This window comes from Emys orbicularis, chromosome 6 (assembly GCF_028017835.1).
Source record: "Emys orbicularis isolate rEmyOrb1 chromosome 6, rEmyOrb1.hap1, whole genome shotgun sequence".
Taxonomy (NCBI): domain Eukaryota; kingdom Metazoa; phylum Chordata; order Testudines; family Emydidae; genus Emys; species Emys orbicularis.
This window is the reverse complement of record NC_088688.1, coordinates 25130387-25157971: the sequence shown is the minus strand read 5'-3', so window position 1 is coordinate 25157971 and position 27585 is coordinate 25130387. Positions and strand designations below refer to the sequence as shown.

At 43.3% G+C, this 27585-nt stretch overlaps 1 protein-coding gene across 1 annotated transcript; it reads right to left on the bottom strand.

The window, feature by feature from the left end:
- Positions 1 to 8744: 8744 nt before the first annotated feature.
- Positions 8745 to 25649, bottom strand: LOC135880366 (UDP-glucuronosyltransferase 3A1-like). Its single transcript, XM_065406637.1, has 7 exons — positions 25556 to 25649; positions 18492 to 18593; positions 16796 to 16913; positions 13877 to 14411; positions 13253 to 13481; positions 10581 to 10800; positions 8745 to 9021 (listed from the first exon to the last, which is right to left on the bottom strand). The coding sequence occupies exons 1-7, from the start codon at positions 25647 to 25649 to the stop codon at positions 8745 to 8747; spliced, it is 1575 nt and encodes a 524-aa protein (XP_065262709.1).
- Positions 25650 to 27585: the final 1936 nt, after the last annotated feature.

The following is a 27585-nucleotide window of genomic DNA, read 5'->3' as shown; positions in this document are numbered from 1 at the left end:
AAAATGCTACTTGTAGTGTATTCTCTGCTTATTTACAATGGTTTGAGTAACTATTTTGAAGGTTAGTGAAATTCTAGTCCACTTCTATAGAACCCATTACATAAATAAATAGACATATAATAGCAGATTAACTCTGAATCCTTTCTTTAGATATATGTACTGTTCCTACTGAAATCAGTGGGAACCTCATTTGCATCCAAGCACACAAATTATCTCTTAAAAGTGGGCCTGGGAGAATTTTTTTCAAAAAGTGTTCTGGAGTTTGGGGAGTTCCTGCTCTTGTGTGTGTTTTTTAACTTTAGAAATCCAGGTCTTGTGTGCCCTGGAAAACTGATCATTGGAGAACAAAAGACAGCACCAAAGACTAAAAGCTGAACAATTGAGAGGAAAGAAATTTTTATTCAGACTGTTTAAAAGTTTGTCGGTCTTTATGTTAACACCTGTTTAACTCCAATAACAAACATTTTGAAGAAAGGATCTTTATTAAATTCTCTCTATCCCTCGTCTTCAATCAAAGTATGGTTACTGAAAATACACAGGCTCTTCGGCACATTCTCCTCCTCCTTTAAGTCTTCCAGCAAAACCATATGAGACTAGATTTGGCATTCTTATATTTTTTATTTTAAAAACAATGATACCTAAAGACTTGAAAGCTTGTTTTTAAACTTCATAAAGAAGCCCTCCCCACATCCCCAAAAAGCACAAGCTCTTCATTAATGCATTACAAGTCACATTGAAGGGGATCTGTTCTTTGTTCCACTGCTGTTAAGGAGAGAGAGAGAATAAACTTCATAGAAGGAATACTGGATACTCATGAAGAGCCTGATCCAGTTGGCAATTGTGCAAGTAGAACTTAGCCCTAATGAGAGCTGCTCTTGCTATCATTTAAGTCAATGGAAGTTTTCTTTGACTTCAGTGAGAGCATGGTCAGACCCGTATAATAAGAACATTAACTAGACCCCATGTCTGGATTCCCACTGATAATTTTCAAAGTGGAGCATAAGCATTTAGCCAGGTGACTCTAATGTTAATGGGACTCCAGTGACTAAAACACAGATCCCAACATGGAATTTTAACCCCCTAACTGTGGTGGGAATTTCTTAAGTTTTGTGGTCTACTCCAGGTGATGGTGCAATGAACTGATTGTCTAGGGATTGTCCATAAAGCACAGGAGTAGTTGCATCACTGATAGGATGTTTTGTATTAAAATGTTGCTTTCAGAGTTTCCCTAGGTTTTGATTGTTAGCTAGATGAATGGGGTGAGATCCTGATACCACTGAAGATAATGGCAAAACTCGAATTGACTTTTAAAACCAACAGTTGGATTTTTAATAAACATTCTTGTACTAATTAATTTACACTCTGTTTGAAAAAGAATCCTGTATGGTTTCCTGTGAATGTAAACCTGGAAGATTTATCAGTGTTACCATTTTGTGAGCGGACACAATTGTGTAAGTACATACTGTTTACTGATATAGTAATTTATTTTACTTGATAAATCTCAAAAATATGTACCTATGATGTTCCTGCACCACTCACTCAAAATTAGAAAGTCCAAAAATAATGGCATTGTAAACTGTACTGTGATTGGGAGATTGAACAATAACATGTATTTATGCTGCCACTACATAAACATACTTATATGCAACTAAAGAGTATGTAAATCATATTTTCTTATAAACTAAAATATCATTATATTAAATTACAAGTAATATACACTTCCTATCTTGCATCATGTTTTTCACACTGCTTGATTTATAATTGTGAAATATGCCAAAAAAGTAGCAAGTTAAATAGAAACTATGTTTGGATGCTGTCATGTCAGTGATATACTAGAAAACCCATGCAAATTTTGAATAAATTTTTTTAAAATCAGAATGCGCAACATAACTACACTAATAATCCAGAAGTGTTTTTTTTTTTTTAAAGTATGGGTAGAGAAACTGTTACACCTAATTAAACTTAATGTCTTTGCTAGACTTGCAAATCTGTGTTATCAGACGTTTAAAAATGTGTGTAGAAATAGCTACATTCTGAAGTGAATTCTGTGCACTTTACTTATATTTGGTCTGGCTTGTAGCATTTAAATGTAGGAAATCATTTAACAATTTGGGGAGGAACTATAGAACTTTGTTTTTACTGTATATTAATACCAATATCTAATGTTGGGGCTCGGAAGATATAACATGTTATCCCTGAGGTACGATTTTAAAGTGCTAAGGAAAAAGTCCTTTTGGAACAAACCTTATACTGCTGTAATTCACACTACTGAAGAATGCTTAATGTCTCCTGCATTTGTGTTTAATCAAATAGACGTGTCAATTTAAGTAGCTATGATTACAGTAATAAGAGGACTGGAGAAAAGCTGCTATTTTTTTTTTTACTATTTATGTTCTTACTATTGCAAAACATAGCCCTAACAATTATTTGTACAATTGAAGGTGTAATAATGGTGTTTTTCTACTCCAATTCAGTGTAATTATGGTAACTTGTACTTTTATTAAATTAAACCTGGAATATTGTAGCTGTTCCATGAGAACAAGTGAAGGTTTCCTGTTCTTTTCTTTCACTATCACTGTTAATTACTTGAGACCTAATGTGCACTTAAAATATTAGAGATCATTTTATGAAGTAATGATTTTTATGAAGCTTATGAAAGTAGTTTTCATTGATATCATTTGATTATAATGAATGAATCAATCTTAACAGTTAACAAAAAAACACTAGTTTTGATGCTCTGTATATTCAGTGTCCTAGCATTTAATTTCTCTAAAAAGCAAGAAAGTCATTGCAATTTTTACAGAATATCTTTTTGTAAAGAATAGCTTGTAACATTTTGATTGAGATTTTTAAATCCCCTTTCTCTAATGTGCTGTGGAGGGATATCTACTGCCTCACAGCAGTACTATGCCAATACTACTTGTGCCCCTAGCAGATTAGTCTAATCTGAAGTTGAGACACTCCTACATTTCTTCATTCCCTTAATATGGACCAACCATTACCAACAAAACAGTTACACCTTGAACCAAACCCTCACTCTACTGTATTAATGAACTGTTGGTATGAATTATGCTGTATTACTTCCAGTAACTTTTGTTTGTTATAAAGCAAGATTAGCGATTATTCTTTGAAACTTCTAATGTAATAGGGTGTGCTCCTCACAATGTTAATGTGTCTAACTAGATTGTAATATGTAAGCAATGCCAATTTTCAACTTTTGGTTATTACTTCATGACTATGTCTTACTAAATGACATACTCGTATGAAATGTAGTAACTGGAGAATGGTGTCTCAGAATTTTTCTCTCTCAAAACTCTTACTTGAATACTTTCATTCCTATAGACCAGCTGTTCTCAAACTGTGAGTCGGGACCCCAAAGTGGGTTGTGACCCTGTTTTAATGGGGTCGGTAGACTTGCTGGGCCCCAGAGCTGAGGGCCGAAGCCCGAGCCCCACCACCTGGGGCTGAAACCCAAGGGCTTCAGCCCTGGTGGCGGGGCTCAGGCTTTGGCTTCAGCCCTAGGCGGCGGAGCTCAAGTTATAGGCCCCCCGTCCAGGGCTGAAGCTCTTGGGCTTCAGCTTTGGCCCCATCACTTGGGGCGGTGGGGCTCAGGCTTTACCCTCCTGCCCGGGGCGGTGGGGCTCAGGCTTTACCCTCCTGCCCAGGGCGGTGGGGCTCAGGCTTTACCCTCCTGCCCAGGGCGGTGGGGCTCAGGTGTGCTCAGGCTTAGGTCACCCTCTCCTGGGATCGTATAGTAATTTTTGTTGTTAGAAGTGGGTCACGGTGCAATGAAGTTTGAGAACCCCTGGTATAGACATAAGTGGAAGGGCAGGGAATTAATTTATTTCTGTTGGTACAACTTGAGTAATTGCAGACCTTATTCCATTTTCAAATGTGTATCAAGAATAGGCTGTAGGAGTGCTGCTTATGGATAGACTAGCTTTTTGCCTTGTGATACAAGTATAAGTGTGCATAATTTCATGCTGTGTTGTTTTGACCCTCACTGAATTGCAGTTGTTTTGTGTAGTGTTCTAAATTATTGATGTACTGGATATATTTTTTAATTGTCTGTTTGAATATCTAGTGAAATAAAATTGTTTGCATGAAATAAAATGCATTTCTCAATACTACTTGTATGTGCTTTATACATTCAGATTTGCTCTAGAAATGCTTTTGTTACTAATCTTTTTCAGATAATTTTACTTTTTCTCCAATTAATTGTGAATTGATTTCATTGAGAGTAAAACCTTACTAAGGTGCCACAAGTATTCCTAACCTTACTTTGGTTTATTTTAACTTCCTTCAAATAGCAGACTAATATTAAACTTACAGGATTTGTATGTACTCATCACACATTTTAAGAGGGGAAGGATACTTCTTGGAATAGTTTACAGAGGTATTCTGAAAAAGAATAGTGATACATTGAGTTTGTTTTGTTTTTTCCTGCAGCCCAACTGGTTAAACATAGGAATAAATAGTGTTACTTCCCATCTTCATTGGGAAGCTTTATCTTCCACACTATGATCTTTAAGCTGCTGAAGCATGAAGCTTCCCTTGTAACCCATCCAAAGTGCACTATTAAAGATTGTGATCTGAACCTCTGCTTTTTGCAGCGCAGCATCTCCCATGATTCTGATGTATAGTAGGCTGCTTGCAGTTCCAGAGGCATTGTGATGTAGTCTCTGCTGGCCATGCCCCCTCTTGTGGTTTTTCACCAGAATTTCTACCTCCATGGCAGCAGAGTGGCTGTTTGCTTTGCTCCTCACCATTTCCTTTGTCAACTTTTTCAATTCATTTTTCAAGGAATAACATGCAACTTTATAATGCTTGTTCCTCTTACTTCTCCTCTTCCTCTTCCCTGGATCAGCTAATTGGTAGACTGATGGTTTCAGCCACCCAGATCCACCACTGTAGCAACCTCCTCTCTTGGACTTCTCAAACAATGGCAGAGCATACGAGCAGGAACCTGGCAAAGTCTATGCAGCATCTCCCTATGTGAAACAGTGTTTACAGGTTCTACAGGAGTAAAATTATGCCCTCCCTGTTCACAACAAGCCAACACTTGCATTGCACCTGCATGGGTCTCAAGCAGACTGGTGTATTGGATACCCCACCTGCCCTGAGGAGCCACAACTCCAATGCAGAAAAGCCCAATCAGGAGCTTCCCAGACTTTCAGGAGGAAAGTATAAGGATGAGGATGCTATTATCCCAGTTAGGAGAGTAAGTCCTACAAAAGACCTGGGCTGTAAGGGAAAAAACCCTTAAGCGATCCAATGTCCCTCCCAGAACTGATGGGGGTCCTCGGCTCCCTGGGGAAAGAAGCAGGACTCCTACACATCTCTTCCTTAGATGTTTGGCAGAATTCTTAAAAAGCAATTCTGTCTCACAAGCAGTGGAAATGGGACCCAGAAAGTTAGTATACAGAGGAAGACCTACTAGAAGGCTCAAGGCTCTCAATAAAAAGGATCACGAGAGACTGTGCCCTGCCCATAGCATTGCAGGGATCCCTGTAAAACAGGCAAAAAGAGCCAAAACACTCTGGAAGCACAAAAATGGAAAGAAGATATAAAAAATCTAAGAAATATTTGTACACACTCTCCTCTATTGAGGAGGGAGAATTTCCTGATTCAGACTCTGAGCAGGTCAAAGAGTTAAATATGAAGGTTTCCTCCCCCTCCCTCAACAAATTTGATTCTATGTGTAGGAAAATGGTAGATACCATTTTTATATATATATATATATAATATATATATATATAACCAGATGAGATATTGGATGAGAAGCCTAGATCTGCCAGTCTAATTCTAGCTAGAGGTGGCAGTTCTGCTGTACTCTTCCCTTATAGATGTAATCAGGGATGAATGGGAATACCCTGATGAGGGAACGGGTGTAAGCAGTCACACACTTAGATACTATAAGATGCAAGAGCCAAAAAACACCATCACAGAAATATTGAATGTTGATGCTGTGGTGGTGGTAAAGGATACGATGATCCCATCAGAAGATAATTTCTTCCCTAAAGATACAGTTGACAGAAAGATGGAGGTTAACTTTAGGAGGGATTTTGAGGCTTCCTTGGCCACTGAGAGTATTCCTGGTCACTACCTGCTTTTCAACAGCTGCAGTGTCTTCTACAACATGCACCTGCCAAACCCTCAGGTACTCATGACAGAGGTCAACCTATTGGGGTGGGGGGGGGAGCACATTGAATCACAGAAATGTAGGACTGGAAGAGACCTTGAGAAATCAAGTCCAGCCTCTTGCACTAAGGCATTACCAAGTAAATCTAGACCATTCCTGACAGGTGTTTGTCCATCCCGTTCTTAAAAACCTCCTTGGAAGCCTATTCCAATACTTAACTACCCTTAGAGTTAGGGAGTTTTTCCTAATCTCTAACCTAAATTTCCCTTGTTGCAGATTAAGCCCATTACTACTTTTCCTGCCTTACTGAACATGGAGAACAATTGATCACGTCCTCTTTATAACAGCCCTTAACATATTTGAAGATTGTTGCCAGGTTCCCCCATAGTCCTCTCTTCTCAAGTGTAATCATGCCTAGTTCTTTAACCTTTCTCCATAAATCAGGTTTTCTAAGCATTTTATCATTTTTGTTGCTGTCCTCTGGATTCTCTCCAATTTGTCCATATCTTTCCTAAATTGTGGTGTCCAGAAGTGGACACTGTACTCTAGCTGAGGCCTTGCCAGTGATCAGTAGAGCAGGACAAATACCTCTTGTCTTACATACAAGACTCCTCTTAATACACCCCAGAACTGTATTTAGCTTTTTTGCAGCTGCGTCATATTGATGATGACTTAATCAGTTGGTGATCCACTATATTCCCCAGATCCTTTTTGGCAGTACTACCATCCCCATGAATTAGTCATTCCTCTTGTATTAGTTGTGCATTTGATTGTGCAATTGTATATTTAATTCCTCGTCATCCTCTGCCAAATTATCACAATAAAAGTCATGGGACAGTCATCTGTTCCATCTTTCAAATGTAGATGCTTAAATACAATACAATCCCTGCAACTGTTCAACTTAATCAAAGTTTGAAAGTCAAATAATGGACTCAAATTAGGCTAGGTCTACACTACCCGCCTGAATCGGCGGGTAGAAATCGACCTCTCGGGGATCGAATTATCGCGTCTCGTCGGGACGCGACGATCTATCCCCGAATTGACGCTCTTACTCCACCAGCGGAGGTGGGAGTAAGTGCCGTCGACGGGAAGCCGCGGAGGTCGATTTTGCCACCGTCCTTACAGCGGGGTAAGTCGGCTGCGATACGTCGAATTCAGCTACGCTATTCGCGTAGCTGAATTTGCGTATCTTAAATCGCCCCTCCCCCCCCCCCGTAGTAAAGACCTGCCCTTAGAAAAAGAGCATAATCCTAAGTAAACAGCACCAACCCTGCGACCTGCTTCTGTATTCCCTACGCACCCAAAACTCTCATAGGCTTGGGAGATTTGCCTGAATGAGACTGCTGGAGTTACGTACTGTTTATGTTGTAGTCACAACCTAAGGTCCCAAACATGATCATGGTCCCATTTTACTCGGTGCTATAGAAACATACAAAGATAAGGTCCCTGCCCTAAAGAAATCTCAACAGGCAGCAGTTAATCTTCAGATGAGAAATCACTGAGCCAGCAACTCAACTTTTCTGGCTGCATTGCCTCAGGAACGGGCCAAGGACCCCATTGTGATTCTGGGAATTACAATCTGCTCCCCCAATTTTGCCAGCCTTTTTTGTGGTGTAGCTTGTTTCTTCCTTTGCACCACTTTTCTTTATAGGAGTATGATAAGCAGTTGCTTTCCCTCCTCCTGTGCAGTGTTTGCTGTCGGTAGTGCACAGCCAAGCTCACAATTGAGCCCTAAGGGACAGGTTCATCATCATGGCCAGCGTCAAACTTCAGAGATCAGTTCACAAACACCAGGGTGCTACAACATTGTGATATACTCACCTCCTGCAGGGAAAGCTCAAAATCGGGACACAGGTCATGGCAAGTAAAACAAAGTAAATACTTTATTTCATGCTGTGTGTCATTGTTGAGTCTGCCTGTCTTGCCTGTTAATCACTGAGACTTCAGAACAGTTTTCTGTATTTGTTTGAAATCATTTTGGCTCATTTTTAAGTTGCAGGCTCAGAAGCTACCCTCCATTCAACTGTATATGTCCCCTTTTAACTTCTCAGAAGTGACCTGGGATAGGAAGGATTCTGGTTCCAGTCATGCAGCATCGCTCACGCACTTTCAGAATCCCATTTAGCAAAGAAATAGCTGCTCCAGAGAATATCATCCCTCACTAAGGGCTCAATCCTGCAAGGTCCACTCTGGGTCCAGTCAGCAAAGCACTTACTTACATTCTTCACTTTAAGCCAGATGAGTAGGCCCATTGAAGTCAATGAGAATACCAACATGATTAAAGTTAAGCAAGTCTTTACGTTCTTTTGATCAAAGCCAGAGTGCTCAGCACCTTGCAGGATCAAGCCCCAAGTGATGCCTTAAAAGAAGGATCATAAATTATAAGAGTGAATTTAAAACCAAACAAACATGCAGCTAGTTTTGTTTTTCCATCAAATGTTTATTACATTATTCCATAAAGTTAGGTCATACAGAGTGCTTGGATTATCCAGGAAATGTATCATTTCCCTCACAGTTTCCTTCAAGCAAGTGAGTCATGTCTACTAACAGCTGCTTCTCATTTTTAAAATGATGGTGTTAACCAAATATGCAATGTTTTAAATTATGTTTGTTTCTGTTTCCCTGCACTGCGGATCCTAAAGACCGCAGTTCTTACGAGCTTAACACAAAGGTAGATGACCCCCAGGACAGACCCTGACAGGAACAACAAAACATCCAGTAAGTACTTCTGATACCAGGACTGCTGAAAGGCATAAGGCTGGAGGTGAGCTCCTCCTCTTGCCTGGAGGACATGCTCTATCCATCGTCCCAGGCGTTGATCTGGCGGGAGCGGGTGGGAGTGATGAATTGTGCTCAGAGACATTACTGCAGATTTATACCTGTGTGAAGAGATTAAAATGCAGAGACTTGTGGTTATTAAATGATCATAGTTGGAAGCATGGCCAAATGAAGTTCTAAGCTATTGCTCCTGGGCAGGGTTAAATTAAAGCAACCTGGGGCCCTAGCCATACCCTTTATGGGGCCTCGCTCTGGCTCTCCTTGAGGTGGCAGCTATCAGAGTTCAGATGAATGGGGCAATTCACAGCTCTTGGACCAAGGGGTCATGCCTGCCTGAGTTTGCAGTTATTTTTGTAGGTTCGCTTTGCATCTGTAAGGCCAGGTCTACGCTAAAAAGTTAGGTAGATCTAGCTACATCGCTTAGGAGTCTGCAAAACTCATGCTCCTGAGTGACTAGTTAAGCCAACCTAACCCCTGGGGTAGACAGCACTAGGTTGACAGAAGAATTCTTCTGTCTTCCTAGAAGAACCACTCCCATCGCTGTAGTGAGTGTCTACACTGAAGCGCTACAGCAGCAGAGCTGCAGCACTTTTAGTGAAGACATAGCCTCGGCATTAGAAACATAATTTAATGAACAAATTAAAGCTGCAATTCTGATCTCATCATGGAACTCCAGGAGTGGGGCCCCAGGCAAAGGTTTGTAATGTCTGTGCCTTAATCTAGACCTGCACAAGGCACTTTAATCATTGTGAAAATATATATATTTATTCTTTTTAACTTTAATGTTAAAAACATGTATAGAAAATCTGATGTAAAGGATCATCATCTAATAACCCACTGGCCTCATTTCCCACAGCGTTTGCTTTCAAAACATGTAATTTTTGAGGCTGTCTTTAACTCTATCCTTGAATGATCCAGTTTTGAAGGGGCATAGATAACCAATAATGCACAATGAAAATAATAACCAATATGTGCATTGAAAACAAAACTAAAAGCCCTGAAACTGGGGCACAGCTTTTGAACATCTAAATTGTTCCAGAAACAAATATGTGACACGTAATAACTTCACTGGCTACAGATGTGTACTATGGGCCCAATCCTGTGAGGTACTGACTCCCAACAACTTCCCATTGAAGTCAACTGGAGTTGTGGCTGCTCGGAACCTCAAACTTAAATCCATTCATATATCTGACTGATATTTTTGGCATTGACTTCAGTGGGAGCGGGAATGGACCATAAATCAGCCTTCATCCTGTTCCCATTTAAATCAATGGTAAAAGTTTCAGGCCTTAAATACAACAGGAAAATTCAGAGCTATAACTTTCTCTTGCTGCAACTCCATTGGTGGAAGCAAGGATTAAAGTACAGGGGAGTTGGGAGAGAAGAGTTTTCCTGCCTTTTCTTCTCCATTTGAGGAAGCAGTATTTCCCCACAACTCCTTGGATGGAGAGGTGAGATCTCCCCCATCCTGTTTCGATCTACTTTAACAACTGCCTGTAGGAGTAGACCATATGGTGACAAAAGTGCCTGCACCCTGTCTACACTACACTGCTGCTTTTGTTAACAATAGTGGAGAAATGTGGATCCAAACTATGCCAATGTAGGACCTCATACCACTGATTTCACAGTGAACAGAACAGAACTACTGACAGGAACATACCTTTTGTCTTCTATAACTTGCTTCATTGTGCGAGTGAATTTGTCAGCTTTAAGCTGGTCTATTCGGAGAGTAATGCCCATATTTTTGGCCTCCACTCGGACCATGTTGTCATGCTGGTCCCCAAAAAGAGGTATTCCCACAACAGGGACCCCATGATAGATAGATTCCATCAAACTGTTCAGCCCTCCATGGGTAACAAGCAGACGAGCCATAGGATGTCCTGGCCCAAACCAACAAAACATGTTATCCGCAAAAAGAACAGGAGTACTATGTCAGTGGATGAAATTTCACCGTGTTTGCACAGGTTTTAAAAGTAATAATTCTTTTGATTTCTATTCATAAATGTATAGAATGTATAGCTTTATAACTATTATTTATTACTTGCAGTATAATACGGGCTAGAGGCCCCAATCAAGATCAGGGCCTTGTTGTGCTAGTGTAACACTGATACACCCCGGTCATCGGTGGGTGGGATTGAATCTGGGACTTCTGGAGCTTAGTGCATGAGCCCCTCCCGCTTGAGCTAAAAGCCATATGGCCCTTAGCTAAGGCTGTAGAGCAGACTCATTAATCTCTAAGTAGTCTTGGTGCCACTTGATGGGACAGAGCACCACACCCAGGAGGTGTGTGGGTTACACTGGGTACTGTAAAAACACAGTACGAGACAATCCCCTACCTTGAAGAATAATAATCTAAATAGACAAGACAGTCAAATGGTGGCAGGGGACAGATAGAGGAACTATAATAGATACCTGTGGCCATTTGGGAAATATCTCTGTAAAACTTGTGAACTCTAGTTAGATTGTATGAACTTTGTATCATTATGCCTCAGTGAATATTGAATCTGGGGGTCGCCCACAGATAGAGAGCTGTTACAGGAACATCCAGGCTCATTAATATTTGAATAGGTCTACCTTGGCCATACAGTGAGTTGGCTATAGGGAGTAGCTGAAAGGCAATAAAGTAATTTTTCCAGTCTGGACTTGAGTTGAGAAGTAACCAAAAAATGGATCACCTGATGGTTCACCTTGGTAACATTATGGGATTTTAAGGCTGACCAGGAGGGTCACCTGACAGAAGGGACAGGAAAGTTATAGGAGGACAAGGTCTACTCTTAGGGCTAGTCTACATTGGCAACGCTAAAGCGCTGCCGTGGCAGCGCTTTAATGTGCCTTGTGTGGTCGTGGTGCAGCCACCTCAATGAGGGACGTAGCTCCCAGCACTGGGAGCACAGCTACCAGCGCTGGGGCACTGTTTACACTGGCACTTTACAGCACTGCAACTTGCTGCACTCAGGGGGGTGATAGATGCTCATCCCCCTGCGCTCACCCCCCTGAGCGAGAAAGTTGCAGCGCTGTTAATTGCCAGTGTCGACAAGCCCGTTGTAGTGCACACTCTCACCGACCAGAACAAGAAAACAAGACTCAACAGGAGGAAGGAAAGAGGAGAAAAGGGTCTTGGGACCCTAAAAGGACTGATCAAAACTCAAAAGGGTCTTGGACAGGTGAGGACACTGAAGGCATGTTTTTTGTGTGCAGGTTTTGTTGTGTTTCTGCATGGATCTGTAAGTCTCTATGTGTTTGTATGAGTAAAATGTGAGAGTATGTTTAAGAGCTTACTTTTCAAAGCCTCTGAGTTCCTTGCTTGACTTCTCACATGTCCCCAAATGGGGTAAATTGTAAGCTGGAATGTCCATGTGGGTGCAGCTCTGGGGAAGGTGGATTTCAGCTACTGGAGAGACTTGAGTGCTTCAGCACCAGTCTCGGGGATTTGCTTTATATAATGAAGAAGATCTAACAGAACAGCTGCTCTTTGTACTGGATGTTTTATCCTGTTACATGCACTAAGTTGGAGGGAAAGATATTGCAGCAGATCTTAGATACTTTCACATGAGCTGATATGTTGTAAGAGTGACAGTGTACCCCATAAGGGAACTATGCAAATAGAAAGTGTAAATGTGACTACTGAATGTGTATGTGTGTGGTGGTGGTGGGAGGTTGCAGGGAGAGGCAAATCCTGAGAAGATAGTAGGTAAAGCAGGCAATGGCTTCTAGCCTTTGTTACATCATCCAGACTGTCAGCACTGAGCAACAGAGATCTTTTCTGTCTGCTATCCCCATGGGGGGTGAGATCCTAATCACAGTTCCAAGCGGAGAACAGACAGTTTAAATTGTATATGCACAACCAAACCTGCACTCAGATGGATTATCACAGGATATTCTATGATGCATATGTAACTTCGACAGACCCCAGTTGTCAGCAGGCGGGATCAAACCTGGGACCTTTGGAGCTCAGTGCCTGAACCTCTACCGCATGAGCTAAAAGCCAGCAGGCTGTTAGCTAAGGCTGTAGAGCAAACTCATTTTCTCTCTTTAAGTAGTCTTGGTGCCACTGGATGGGACAGAACACCACACCCAGGAGGTGTGTGGGTTACACATAGATCTGCTCATTCCCTGTTTAGCCCTTCTGAGCCTTACAAGTTATGAGTCTGGTCCTGCTCTCATTGAAGAGGACTTTTGCCTTTAGCCTTCATAGGGCAGGATTAGGCTATCTGTATCAATGGATATTCCACTGGAAACCTTTATGGGGATTCCAATTTGCCTGAATACACAAGCACATTTCAATACCTAATGTTAGGATTTCTCCTAGATTTCAGCTACTGTGTTCCTTACCTAATAGATCATTCTGAGGGATCCAATCTGCAATTTTCACATTAGATGCCAATTTCAGCTCTTTGGGCCATTTGGAATGCTGACACCTCCAGATCACTCCTTGGGACAGGTGGGCAAAAGCGGTATTCATCTCCTGTAGTACTTCCAAGAGTGGGATTGAGGATAACATTGAGCCCAATGTCACAATGATAAAACCATGTTCTGAGTTTGCTATAAAGTCTTCAAGCTCCTGCAAAAACAAGACACAACCTTCAGATCCTAAAATGACTTCAATTACATTCAAATACTGTAGCTGCTATCTTTAAATGGCGCTCACTAATTTTACGATCTTATTATAGTTTATCATTTTATAGCATTTTCCATCCAAAAAATCTCAAAGCATTTGTCAAACTTTTATTACACCTTTAAATGTTCCTCCAAGGTAGGGTAACTATCTATCTGTAAAAATGGGTATAACAATAATCTAAAACAAAGAGGTTAATGTCCAAATTTTCAACTGTGGCCTCTAATTTGGGTGCCTTAAATTCTATATATCCTACTTAGACTAACCTAGGACCTGCTTTAATAAGGTGCTGTGTATCCACAGCGCCCATTGACTTCATCTTCCAATACAAGTTTACTCACTTGAGAAAGTGGTTTGGCAGGCTTGGCCAGTAAACCTCCAATATACACAGTATTTGGAAGAAGCGGATGTGCAAATTCAAAGGAGAAGTCAGTGTTATAAATCCATAGTTCTGCTTTTAAGTAGAGCTCAGATAAAACAGGTCTGGACCCAGCTGGGAAATGCTCCTTGATGACATTTTCAAATTTGGTTTGGACTTGATATTGTACTATGGCTGAAACAAGAGACATTAGACAGTTCTTCACGCGGCCCCAGAAGTCCATGTGGTCATCTAGGTTGGAATAAAATACTGGGACATAGGACAGGGGGCTAGGAATCTCAACCTGTGGTCCATTAGCAAAAGTTCCAGGAAACACCGCAACAAAAGGCAGGCCTAGTTTCTCTGCAACCAAGAAGGAGCAGGGATTAAAACCATCCATTACTGTTATGTCAAACTTTTCATCCTTCAAGGAATTCAGGATCTCTGATTCATTTAGTACGACGTGGCACTGGTAGGCCAAGTGGTTCATAAAATCCAAGTAATGGCTGAGGTCCTCTCTGGGGAAAGATAAGACCATTTAGTTAAGTATTATAGTTTAAGCCTACCTTAATTTCTACACAGGGCTATATTCACCTGGCTAAGAGTGTAAATCCCTGTGCACGTTATTGTCATTGATAAATCTCTACCATGCAAATTTAAATATATAATAATATCTAGCTCTTATATATCACTTTTTATTAGTAGATCTCCTTTACAAAGGAAATCAGCATCACTAGCCCTATGTTACAAATGGTGAAACTTAGGCCCAGGGAGAAAAAGTGACTTGCCCAAGATCAGCCAGCAGGCCAATGGCAGAGCCAATAATAGAACCTAGATCTCCTGTCCAGTGTTCTATCTACAAAACACAACGCACCATTATTGGGTTCAGTGTGCAGGTGCTGGGCAGTATTTGGTGGCCTGTGATATACGGGAGGTCAAACTAGATGATCTGTTGGTGCCTTCTGACCTTAAACTCTGACACCAGGGGAAAGAAATGTAAAGAGTAACAACAACAACAAAAATCAATGAGACTTAGGGCACAGGTCCTCCAATGTATTTAGGTGCCTAACTTCCATTGATTTCAATGGGAGTTAGGTGTCTTAACATCTGGATCTAGGCCTTAGCTCTTTTGAATATCCCACCCATATATCTTCCAGCTGATGCGTACACAAAACTTCTTAAAGCTAAAGGGAGTTACAGGCACATTAAGTGGAGACAGCTCCTAATACGATAATTCTGAATAGAGTTGTGTAATTTAATAGGTCAGTAACCTACAGCCATTGTTCCAGATAAACTTTTAGCTCAAGCATCCTTTCTCAACTGTGTCCCATGCAACAACTGTTGTTGTTTATATTCTAATGGCATTTGTATTCTGGTGGCTGAATTTGGGTACCCTTGTGCTCAGCACTGTGCAAACACAGAATTGGAGTGTCTTCTCATTTTGGTTGACTTATGCTACTGCTTAAACTGGATGAAGTTGCAGCAAATTACTATTACTATCACACCAAACTCTGCAGTTTTGGGGCTTGATCCTGCCGAGGGCAAGGCATCAGTTCTTGGTTGGCGTGCTCAAGAGTTCAGTGGAGGCTCTCAGTTAAAAACTGTATCTGCATTTGGGTGCTGGCACAGCCCAGAGATTCCTGCATCATGTTCATCCACCGTGCAACCCAACGCAGATCTGCTGGAACTGGGTGGGGCAGATGTGTCAGGATTCAAAATGAGCCAGATTTTCACACTGCTGAACTGTCCCAGTGGCCACAGTTTCCTTTCCTCCACCCCAATGCAGGATTAAGCTCTTAATGGTTAGACAGTGTGTTGCCATGTTTGTCAGTTACATTCAAGGATCAAATTTTCTGCTATTGTCAATGGATGAAACCACTGCAGTCAATGAAATCACACGCAGAAAAATTGACACTGCGCTTCTTAAATTAGGCTAGTAAAAATGCAGAGTAACTTCACATCTACGAAAGAGAACTGGGATTAACCTTCTGCTTTATCAATTTATTTAAAGTGCAGTAAATGTAGAGCTAATTGAATGATGGAAGAAATTGTTTATGAATTATTTAATAAAAAAAGTCACAATCTGCCATGAATATTATTTGCAATCAGTTATTTGATTAGCTCTGGGCCTTTGTCCATGACTTGGGGATCCTGGTGCTGACTTTTTACCTTCCAGGGAGGATCCCGCCCTACATATGTGAGTGGGAGTGTTTTGGCTGATTTGGGGCCATCACAAAGGAGGCGAGCCATCTGACAGATATGAATTCTCCCAGGTTAGTCAGTGCTGTGTTGACCATTAATACAGGGGACATAAGTGGTTCATAGGCCTTGAGCTAGCCCTCTGTGCAGGGATGAATTCTGGGAAGCAGGGACACAACAACCAGAAATTCTGAACCTTGAAGCAGAGGGTAGAAAATTTCATACAGGCTGAAGTAGTTAATTCCATATCTTTTCATGCTTCCTCTGTTTCTTTGTTTTGGTCCTCATTTGGGTCTTAGCCCCACATTTGAACCTTGGCCATAAATCGAGAACTACAATGACCAGCCTGAGCACCACACCGTGAAAAGTTCTGGGTTTTTTTGCCCTCCCCACCCCCCCAAAGTAAAGACTGCACGGGGGTAGGTCTGATTTTGAAACTTGGTTTTAATGAATAACCTAATTCAGTGCAATTTTATCTTGCAGCAGGTATATCCAGGCATAAACATTGTATTGAACTGTGTGGGTCTGAGAGAGAGAGATGGAGTCCAGTCACTCAAAAACTATATTTTTAAAAGCCCTCTTCACTATCCCAACTGTAATAAACAGGAATCTGATATTTTTAGCTATCAAGAATGGCAGAGCTTTTTCCAGACAGTTTAAACTCCTTAAGAAATTGTGCATAACAATGATGATAAAGTAATACCTGCCCTTCAGAAAATCCTCCGTGTAGTCAGCAAACCACTTCTCATATTCCTTGAGGTAGTCCTGGCTAGCAGACCAAGCTGTAATTTGGTAGGTATCGGGCTGCTCATATTTTCGCCCTAAAAATACGCATAATTAAAAAATAGACATTTTCCTTAAGCACACCTATATTTAATACAACCTTAATTTTTTTTTGTACAGCCTTTTTGGAAAATAAGATTAACAATTTTTTAAAAATTGAATCTGACTGAGAAATTAATAAGTAGTTTATTTTTTAACCACCCAGGTTTATAAGGATGGGAATCATCCAGTCTCACAGGAAGTCCTGCAGGAGGAGAAGAAAACTCTCTGGGAACTCACCCTTATAGAGTTTACCCAAATTGTTCCATCTGATGATTGTTCCCTCCACAGTGGAACAGGCACTGATTTGGCCCACATAACCCACCAATCCCCCAAGATTCATCTGAATCTCAGGATTAGCTAAGTGACATGATGGGTTATACAAGCTCCACACTTGGCAACCTGAGAGTAATGAGGGATTGTGGGCTCAGTCGGCCTTTTCCTGCCACACCTGTGAGAGATGTCCGAGGTGGAGGCAGGAGCTTAAAAGGGGAGAGCACAGCACAGCTGGTGGCACACTAGAGTGGAGAGCAGACTTGAGTCCTCAGCTCCTGGAGAAGGGCTGGCTGAAGGCAAAAGCTCCTTGAGCAACTGTTGCCTGATGCCCTGCACCCTCCCGAAAGGAAAGGAAAGAATTGGTGGGGCAATTCTTGTATATTAGCCTGTGAGCCCAGTTGGGGCCACAGCCTACCAGAAGCCCTCTGATGGAAGAGAGCTTTATCTTACCAGTGGAGCAGTTATTATGTTCATTTCTTTTTGTGTTCATTGCCAACCCTGAAAAGGGCAGACTGTCTGGGACTGATTATCTTATGACTGGACTGGCATGGTGGAATGCCCGGACATTGCAGACTAGAGGCCAGGTGAATGCAGAAGCCCACCTTGGGCCTTAGGGGGCAACCTGGGCAAGAAATGCAGTGCCAAGGTCCAGAGATATGTATGCAAAGACCCTGTGCTTTTCCTCAGGCTACAGGACTCCTCACCTCCTTCTAGCTACCTGGCACCATGGTTTCACTGGAGACATGAACATTCACCATGAGTGTGAGTGAGTTAGCGACATGCATATCCAGTCTCTCTTCATCAGAACATTGCTGTAAGCAACTAACTCTTGTCCCCAAAGTACTTTGTGTGTGCTATGTTTTAAAAACCCTAATAAACCCAAAGTAGTCCAGAACACTCCTAGATGTTTCTCTTCACTGAGGGCTACTGCCCTGCCTAATTCTGTTCCCTACAGTCAGCACTTTCACAGCTAGAGCTGTCATTTAAAAAAATGTTCTTGCAGGATTTTTTTTATTTATTTATTTTTTAAATGGCTGAGGCATTTTTTGCTCACATTTGCCAAAAATAGTCACCTGAGAAGGCAGAAAACTTTCATCCCAGGAGCTGAATGTTTTGAAAAGTTATGAGACATTGAAAATGGATTTATAATGGAAAAGCTTAAGGACCTTAAATATGACAAGAACTAACTGTAAGAATGATCAAAGAGCCTAGCTTGTACCTGCTATGCATACGCTTTTACTAGTTATATATAATATTTATATTACTTTGGTAATAAGCGCTTCTGGGAAAGGTGCCTTTACCTGGGATCATCAGAACGCCTGTCTGTAGTAACATTCTGACTTCATGACCTCTATTATGAAGGACTTGTGAAATTTCATCCATCATAAGATAATGGCTTCCTCCTATGGATTAAAAAAGATGACAGATTATGCAATTTCCATTTTAATATGTAGATAATGCTGACAAATGCTGATAAAGTTTGGCTTCAAAAGCAGCAGCAGTAAATGGAGACATTTGCAGTGATATTTATTTATAGTTTCACTATGTAAACAAGCTAAATTGGGCTAAAAAAATTTCCTGTGGTAACTCCATTTAAGACAATTGGCCCAATAGTGTCCAGTGTTTTTAAGACAAATGTGTCCCTGCCCTTTTTTTAAATTTTACTTTTACAAACTGTAAAATGCTAATTTTATAGACCTCATACTGTTAACATCTAGCTGACCATTTTCTATAGAGCCCATTGAGTTATTTGTATTGCAGTAGTGGCCAAAGACCCCAATCAGCATCAGGGTCCCATTGTGCTAGGGCAGTACAGGCACATGACAAGATATGAAGCCAGAGCCTTAGCTGGTGTCCCTGGAGCTATGTCCGGGTACTGCTTAATGTAAGTGGGAGCTAAGAGTGCTCTGCAGCACTTCACAGCATCAGGCCCTAAGCTCATGGGGCTTGATCCTGTACTACTGAACTCAAGGGGGGTCTGTCGGTTCCTCAGAGGGGCAGAAGCTACCTGTGGATGGGGGTGCAAAGGGATTGGAGGGGGAACAAAGGGAGCTACTGAGACTTGTGATAGGGAAGTGTAGGGCAGCCAGCTCCAGGCTGGGAAAGGGCATCCCAGCAGTCCTACTACCATTCTTGGGCGGCTGGTGCCTTGTTTTCCCCCCAGCCTTTCTCAGCAGCTGGTGCCCTCTTCACCGACACCCTCTGTCCCATCCCCCACCCTGATGGCTGGTGCATGTGCTCCTGCTCCTGTCCCAGTGTCTCTGCCAGGACCAGAGCCGTAACTAGCTATTTTGGCACCCGAGGCAAGAATATAAAATTGTGCCCCCTCCCCCCCACAAAACACACACACACACACACACCCAGCGCCGCCCGCCCCGTGGAAACAAACCCATCTTCCACTCTCCTTGCCTTCCCAAACTGCTGACTAGATAAAGCCATCAGCTCACAAGGCTGCCTAGGCTCATTCAGACTTTCCTTACCAGGCACATTGCCACTCCCAACAGATAAACTGCTGCTCTTCTCGCTACACTGAGCTACTTCCAGCAAATCACAGTCACCCTTTTCAGGTTCACTTTTACAAGCTGTACTAGCCAACATTCCATCACCCATCCAAAATCTACCCTTTCCTTCCTCAGTTAGGGCTTTCACCTGACCATCCACTTTAATCTGCTCCTGAGAAACATTTTCCTGACCAATGAGATCTTTCTGCTCTTGCTCTAACTCCAGATTCACTTCTGAGACATTAGACAGACATTCAGAAACTTCGTTTACAGACAAACAGCTCTTCTCCTCAGACAAACCTTTGGAGAAACCCGCCCCAGGCAAATCATTGCCCACAATAGATACAGGTTTAAGATCATTCCTGTCCTGTGACTGGCTACCTGGACTGAACAAAGCTTTAACATTTTCCCCAATCAAAAGATCTTTAGGCAATAACTTCCTTACACCAGCTATAATGTCATGCTGAGTACCATTCCATTCAAGGTGGATTCTGGCTAAAGGCACACTTACAGTAAACTCATAGAGGACTACAACATTCACACTCTGATTTGGTAAGTAATCTTCCTTTTTGACAAGATCTGCTTTAACAAGAGTGATGTTAGAAGCCATAATTTGCCCTAAACAGCTTTTACCATTGACTTTTACACTCTCTATGAATTTTTCATTACCACTCCCATACATAGCATTGGCATAAGTTATGGAGCTACCCTCTACTGAACACACAGTAACAGCATTTACATAAAAGGTGGCAGTGTTTGGGGTACATTTGGTTACACCCAGACAACTGCTCAGAATTATACAACATACCAACATTGTTATAAACTGGACTTTCAAGAGGATACAATTTCTGCTGTTCTTCCCTTGCTTTTTTGACTTGGAGCTGAAGTCTTTCCACTTTTGCCTTAGCTTCTAGTTTCTGCAATCGAATTTCTGCCAGTCTTTGTTCATGCTCAAGTTGCAGTTTACTTGCTGCCTTTTGCATTCCAATTGCTTCTGCAGCTTCTGTAGCATCAGGTAAGGGCTGTGCTCCTGCCTTCTGATTACTGGCCATTAACAGATTTCTCAGTTATTGATTTGTAGCTTTCTTTCTGAACCTTATCCACTTTTCTGAACACAAATCTTTCAGGGCTTTTTTGCCAAGGCCCTCATATGCTCTTTGCTCACCCATTGCAACTGCTCTCTAACCAACCAAACTCTCAATCCCAAAAATCAAATTTGGATAGCCTGGGGTTCTGACCCAAAGCTTAATTGACCCAGTTCTGTGGATCCTAGCACGACTACGCCACTGTAACGATGCTGGTTCTGGCGGGACCCAACTGAGAGTATCAATTCAGGACAAATTGCTTAAAACAGGGCAGTTACAGCCCAAGGCGGGGGGTTTTCCACCTCTAAGGCAAACCAAACCAGTCAGACAAAGAGGACTTTGGTCTCACCCCACTGGCTAACCACAAGTCACACAAGCAATTCCCTTAGAAACTCCAGTTTCCCAGTATCACCACCAGTGCCACTCGTTATGGGGACAAATGGTTATGAAAATCAATACCCCAGTAAAAGAAAAGGGGTTCTCCCAATCCCAAAGGACCAAGCCCCAGACCCAGGCCAATATACAAACCAGATCTTACCCACAAATCACTCCATTGCCAATCCTTTAGAATCTAAAATCTAAAGGTTTATTCATAAAAGGAAAAAAATATAGATGAGAGCAAGAATTGGTTAAATGGAATCAATTACATACAGTAATGGCAAAGTTCTTGATTCAGGCTTGTAGCAGTGATAGAATAAACTGCAGGTTTAAATCAAGTCTCTGGAGTACATCCATAGCTGGGATGGGTCATTCAGTCCTTTGTTCAGAGCTTCAGTTTGTAGCAAAGTCCCTCCAGAGGTAAGAAGCAGGACTGAAGACAAGATGGAGATGAGGCATCAGCCTTTTATAGTCTTTTCCAGGTGTAAGAACACCTCTTTGTTCTCACTGTGGAATATTACAGCAAAATGAAGTCTGGAGTCATATGGGCAAGTCCCTGCATACTTTGCTGAGTTACAAGGCGTATCTGCCTTCTCTCAATGGGTCAATTGTATATCTGATGGTCCTTAATAGGCCATCAAGCAGGCTAGGCAGAGCTAACACCAACTTGTCTGAAATGTCACCCAGAAGCATAGCATACGTTTGAAATACAGACAGTATAGAGCCAACCTTCATAACTTCAACTACAAAAATGATACACACATAAAGAGCATAATCATAACCAGCAAACCATAACCTTGTCTTAGACACCTCATTGACCCCCTTTATACAAGATTTGGTGCCACTACAGGACTTTGGTTGCACCCATGTTCTATACGGTCCCAGATTATGTCAATAACGTCACAGCCAAAAAGGAAGGTGGTGGGTGGGGGAAGAAACAGCACGCAGAGGGTGACCAGATCACAGCAGTAAAATAGTACCCGCCCCCTCCCCGCTCGGCCCCACCATCACTCCCCTCTTCACCCCCTAGCTCCCCGCTTGCTTGCTGCGTCCCTCCTAGTCAGTCCCCCACCCACCACTCACCTCCTTTCACCTTCTCCCTCCCCTGCCAGAAACCCCCATGCCCGCGCCTAGAACCCCTGATGGCTCACTGCTCACCTGTTTGCCCACCCACCGCTTGCCCACCCGCTCGCCCACCTGCTCACCCCCGACTCACCGCTCGCCCTCCCACTCCAAGTATAAAGCCTCATTCAAAGACCCAGGGGGTCACTATATAAATGCACACACCAGTCAATCAATGCAGTACCAAAAATTAAAATACTGAAAATGGATGCCCCCCACCATCCACCGACTTGCCTCCTCACCCCCCCTACAAGTATGGGGGCAGCAGGTTTGTAGAAATTTTGGTGGTGCCCAGAACACTCAGAGCCCCCTCCCCCCCCAAACTCTGCCCCCCACCTGCCTAAGGCTCTGCGAGGGAGTTTGGGTGGGGGGAGGAGGTCTGGGGTGCAGGCCCTGGGTTGGGGCAGGGGATTGGGTTGTAGGACAGTTGAGAGGTTGGGCTCTGGGATTGAGTCTGGGGTGCAGGCTCTGGGACAGAGTTTGGGTGCTGGGTGCAGGCTCCGGGCTGGGGCACAGGGTGGGGTGCAGGATGGGTGGAGGAGTGCAGGCTCTGGGAGGGAGTGCAGAGGGCTGGGTGCAGGCTCTGGGACAGAGTTTGGGGGCCGGAGAGGGGGTGTGGGCTCTGGGAGGGGGTGGTGGGTGCTGGGGGGGAGGGGACTGCCATCACATGTGGCTTCCTTCCTCCTCTGTTGCCCCTCACTATAGCCTCACTGGGGGTGGGGGATGGGGCTGCCCCTTGCCCAGTTTGCAGGAGTGGTGGCTGGGGGGGCGCGGATCACAGTGTCAAACACTCACCAAAGCCCCAGCAACTGCTCAGGTGAGTGAGGTCCACTGCCGATGATCCTGTCGCCCACCGGAAGCCCCCTCAGCGTCTCCTCCAGGTGGGTGCCGGGGAGGGGAGGGCTGCATCTGAGAAGCATGTGTGTGGCTCCGTCCTCCCCCTCTCCCCTTCCTGACTTGCAGCAGCTGCTCGCCCTCAGCTCTCTGCCGGCCAGCGTCTCTGGTTGCCATAGAGGCAGCAGCAGCCAGGAGAGCTGCAGCTTTCGGTCCAGCAGAGACACTTGCGCCCCTCGGCTCTGAGTGCCCGAGGCAAGTGCCTCACTCGCTTCGCCCTCATTATGGCACTGGCCAGGACCCACTGTGGCTGGAAAAAGGGCTCAGGCTGGGCAGTCTTACCCAGGGCCGGCTCCAGGCACCAGCTTAACAAGCAGGTGCTTGGGGCGGTCAAGGGAGAGGGGCAGCACCTGCGGCAATTCGGGGGCGGCAGGTCCCTCACTCCCTCTAGGAGCGAAGGACCTGCCGCTGAACTGCTGCCGCCAATCGCGGCTTTTTTTTTTTTTTTTGTTTGGGGCGGCAGAAATGCTGGAGCCGGCCCTGGTCTTACCTGCCCCCCATCTCCTCTGCTGCAGTGGCCACTCCAGCCCTTCCTCTGGGTCCCACTTGTATCTCATGTGTATGGGGGGGGAACCATAGTGGGGTCCTTCTCTTGCTTTTGCAAGAGTGCTGGGTGGAGATGGAAAATATCAAGGGTGATAGAAACAGGGGCACTAGCATGCTCCTGCTCTCCCCGCCCCCTGGTTCTGCCACCCCTGTTACTCTTTTGCATTGGTCTGCCAGTCCCATGCCCACTTACGAGCTGAGTATGGCATATTGAGGATGGGGTTGGAATTGCAATTTATCACTTTGAGAGTTGGGGTGTGTGGAGGATGGTCTTGCTTGCAGGTTAGGGAACTCTGTAGTAGAGCATGCAATCTGGGATGGAAGCAGCAGTCAGTCTGGAAAAAAACAGCTTCAAACAAGGTGGGGTGAGTTGTGCCTCTCTGCTGTACAAAGCAGCCTGCTTTGTGTGTGTCTGTTTTTGTTCACTGTGTGTTCTTGTTCTGTGTTCTAAGAATAAAAGTAGTGCAGCCTTCCAGACAGAGTATTTCCTGTTTTTTTTAATCTAATTTCTCTGTTTGTATACTGTTAGGGTGACCAGATGTCCCGATTTTATAGGGACAGTCATGATATTTGGGACTTTTTTTTCTATAGGTGCCTATTACCCCCCATCCCCTGTTCCAATTTTTCACCCTTGCTATCTGGTCACCCTATATGCTGTGAAGATAACACTGACCCACGCCTTCCTCCTCCAACTCAGTGGATTTGCAGAAGAGACTCCTAGCAGCATCCCTTCACTCTGCTCAGAAACATAGGTTTCTGAGGGGCTCGTGTTTTGTAGTGTGGATTCATCTCAGCTCTATCCCTCGCGGGGCTTCTGAAAAACCCACTGAGCTTTGACACAGGTTTAGAGAAGAGGGCGCATGCTGCATTGACAGACCTCTGATTCCCATTCCTTTACTCCCCTACAAGTTGCAGAATGGAAGGCCCTGAGTCTTTACTCAAACAAAACTCCCACCGAAGAACTTCACAACTGGATCTGGTGTGTTTGTAGTTGGTCTGGGTGGGGGAAAAGAAGATTGTGAAGGGGTTAATTTGGTTTTATCATCTCCATTCTTTTTCACTAGTTAGTACATGAAGTAACAGAGAGAGTGCTTGCTGTTCCTGAGGCTGAAGTGAGGCATAGCCAGGGGATATTTCCTCACAAGTCTAACCAGCTGGTTATAGGGACATTCGCTGAAGGTCCATGGGATCTGAGTTACTGATGCCAAAATTGCTGTCCATAACAAATGTTTGCTGTAACCTCAGTTTTACAATCCTCCTTACTGTATTACAGAAATAACATTCCTACCCCGGCAACAAGTCTAATGACAAGGAAAGTAATCCAGAGAGAGTTCACTTGGCTAAATTCCCAGCTAACAAAACAACCGTGACATTCCAAAGGAAATAATGAAAAAAGGCAACGTTAACAAAGAAATACACATTCAATCACATTCCAGAACAAGAGTAGATCTGAATGCTGTGCAGTCATATGGATTTAAAAAAGCACATTGAACATTGCAATACATGTCCTGTAAACAGAGCTCACAGGAGTCACGGCATGTACCAGGCATAAGGCTCCCCTTGGATAAGTGTCTTTTGGCCAGCTAGTGTGAGGCTCATTTGAAGTATCACTTCTGCTCTTTCCCATTCCTATCTACTCAGCCTTCCTTTCCTCTGTCTCAGAGCAAAACAGTCTCCCAGCTTGACCACTCCTTTAAATGCATGCATGCAAACTGTCCCGTGCAAGAGAAAAAAGTCCCTTTTGTCTTGTCAGAGGAAAACATGCATGTGCTTTAAAAAGCTTGGAAGATTATGCAAGACTCTTGTGCTGTGCTATCCCTTGGCTACCTGAGCACTCACCGATGAAGGAGAGAATCAGGATCTTGAAGGCTTCAGCGAGTAGGAAATGCAGCAGAAAAAGCAAAGCAAGAAGCGGCCCTCTCCCTCCAGCCATCATCCTGATGCAAGCCACACCTCCAGAACACAACAGGCAGACTTCCCTGGACCCCTCGTAATGCTGCACTGCCAAACTGGAGTCAAGGAAGTAAATTGTGTGTGTGTGTGTGTGTGTGTCTGTGTGTGTGTCTGTGTCTGCATAAATCCCAGCAATTGCTCCTGCTCTGAAATCTAAGAAAAGTTCCAACGCACTACGCTTTGTAAATAAGATCAGTTTAAGTCAAGCTTAGAACTAATATAACAAATAGAGCGAGCAATGTTGTGTACGTTTATTCTGAACAAGGACATGAAACAATGACCAAAACATGAATTCACAGTAGCCTTGTAAATGTGTAAAATATGTAGTGACTAGAAAAAAGATGGTAGGGAACAGACAGCGTATGTGCAATGCGTGAACAGCTCGTGCTCTGTATAGAGATTGACAAAGAGTCCTGTGGCACCTTATAGACTGACAGACGTATTGGAGCATAAACTTTCATGGGTGAATACTCACTTCGTCTGATGCCACATGCATCTGATGAAGTGGGTATTCACCCACGAAAGCTTATGCTCCAATACATCTGTTAGTCTATAAGGTGCCACAGGACTCTTTGTCACTTTTTACAGATCCAGACTAACACGGCTACGCCTCTGATACTTGTATAGAGATTGATTCCCAGAAACTAACGAACCAGTGATAGATTGTGTGATACGATGTAGAACAGAAGGCATATGTTGCAGTTTGTTTTAGAATGGATGTATAAATTCCTTTATCGAGTGATCCATCCCCTGTCATCCACTCCCAACTTCTGGCAGTCATGTTTAGGGGCATCCAAAGCATGGGGCTGCATCCCTGACCATCTTGGCTAAGAGCCATTGATGGACTTTTATCCTCCATGAACTTATCCTAATTCTTTTTTGAACCCAGTTATACTTTTGGCTATCAGAACATCTCCTGGCAATGAGTTCCACAGGTTAACTGTGTGTTGCAGATAAATCTCTGCATTAAGCATCTTCACATAACTTTCATATGACTTTGTATTATGCCTCTATTTTCATACAACTTTGTATCAGATCCTTATATAGAAAACTTTGTATTGAGCCTTGGTATAATGTTAAAAAAATGTCTTTTTGCTAGGAGTAGAATAAGATCTCCCCACACACACACTTTTAATCAATTGCCCTATTGAATGAACGAGGTGTGAATGAGTAAGGCGTGGAAGGCAAGCACCTCCAGACAGCTGCAACAGTTGGAGAGGGGATGGAAGCCAGACCCAAGAACAATAAAACTTGTCAAGTGGGCTCACTAAAGAAGAGCAGACATATTGACGGCCTTGGGGGTTAGAAGCAAGCACCTTCTTTTGAAAACACCCTCTTTGAACAGCATTGGGACAACACCCAGAAAGAAGCAGCACAAAGGACCAACAGACAGATACAGATTTTGAATCTGGTATAGATTTGCATCAGAGGGAAGCTGCTATAAATGTGAGGTGTCTTGCAGAGGACCCTGGGTCTCGTCTTGTCAACATGGGAGCATTGATCTGGATCGGCAGAAGCCCGGCTCCACCCCTCCCCCATCTAACTCACCTGGCCAGTAAAGTTAAGGGGAGCAACTAATTGGTAACAACAACAAGACGGAGTATGCTTGTGTGTGTGAATGTGAGTGCATGAGTGTAATATATATCATATGCATATGATACAGTGTTGATTAATACATGTATTACCAATAAATGTGGCGCTTTGCCTTGTTCCCCCTGAAAAGATCCTGTGCAGTACTTTAAGTACAACAGTGTTGTGTGAAAAAGTACTTCTTTAGAAAGAACAGGAGTACTTGTGGCACCCTAGAGACTAACAAATTTATTAGAGCATAAGCTTTCGTGGGCTACAACCCACTTCTTCGGATGCATCCGAAGAAGTGGGTTGTAGCCCACGAAAGCTTATGCTCTAATAAATTT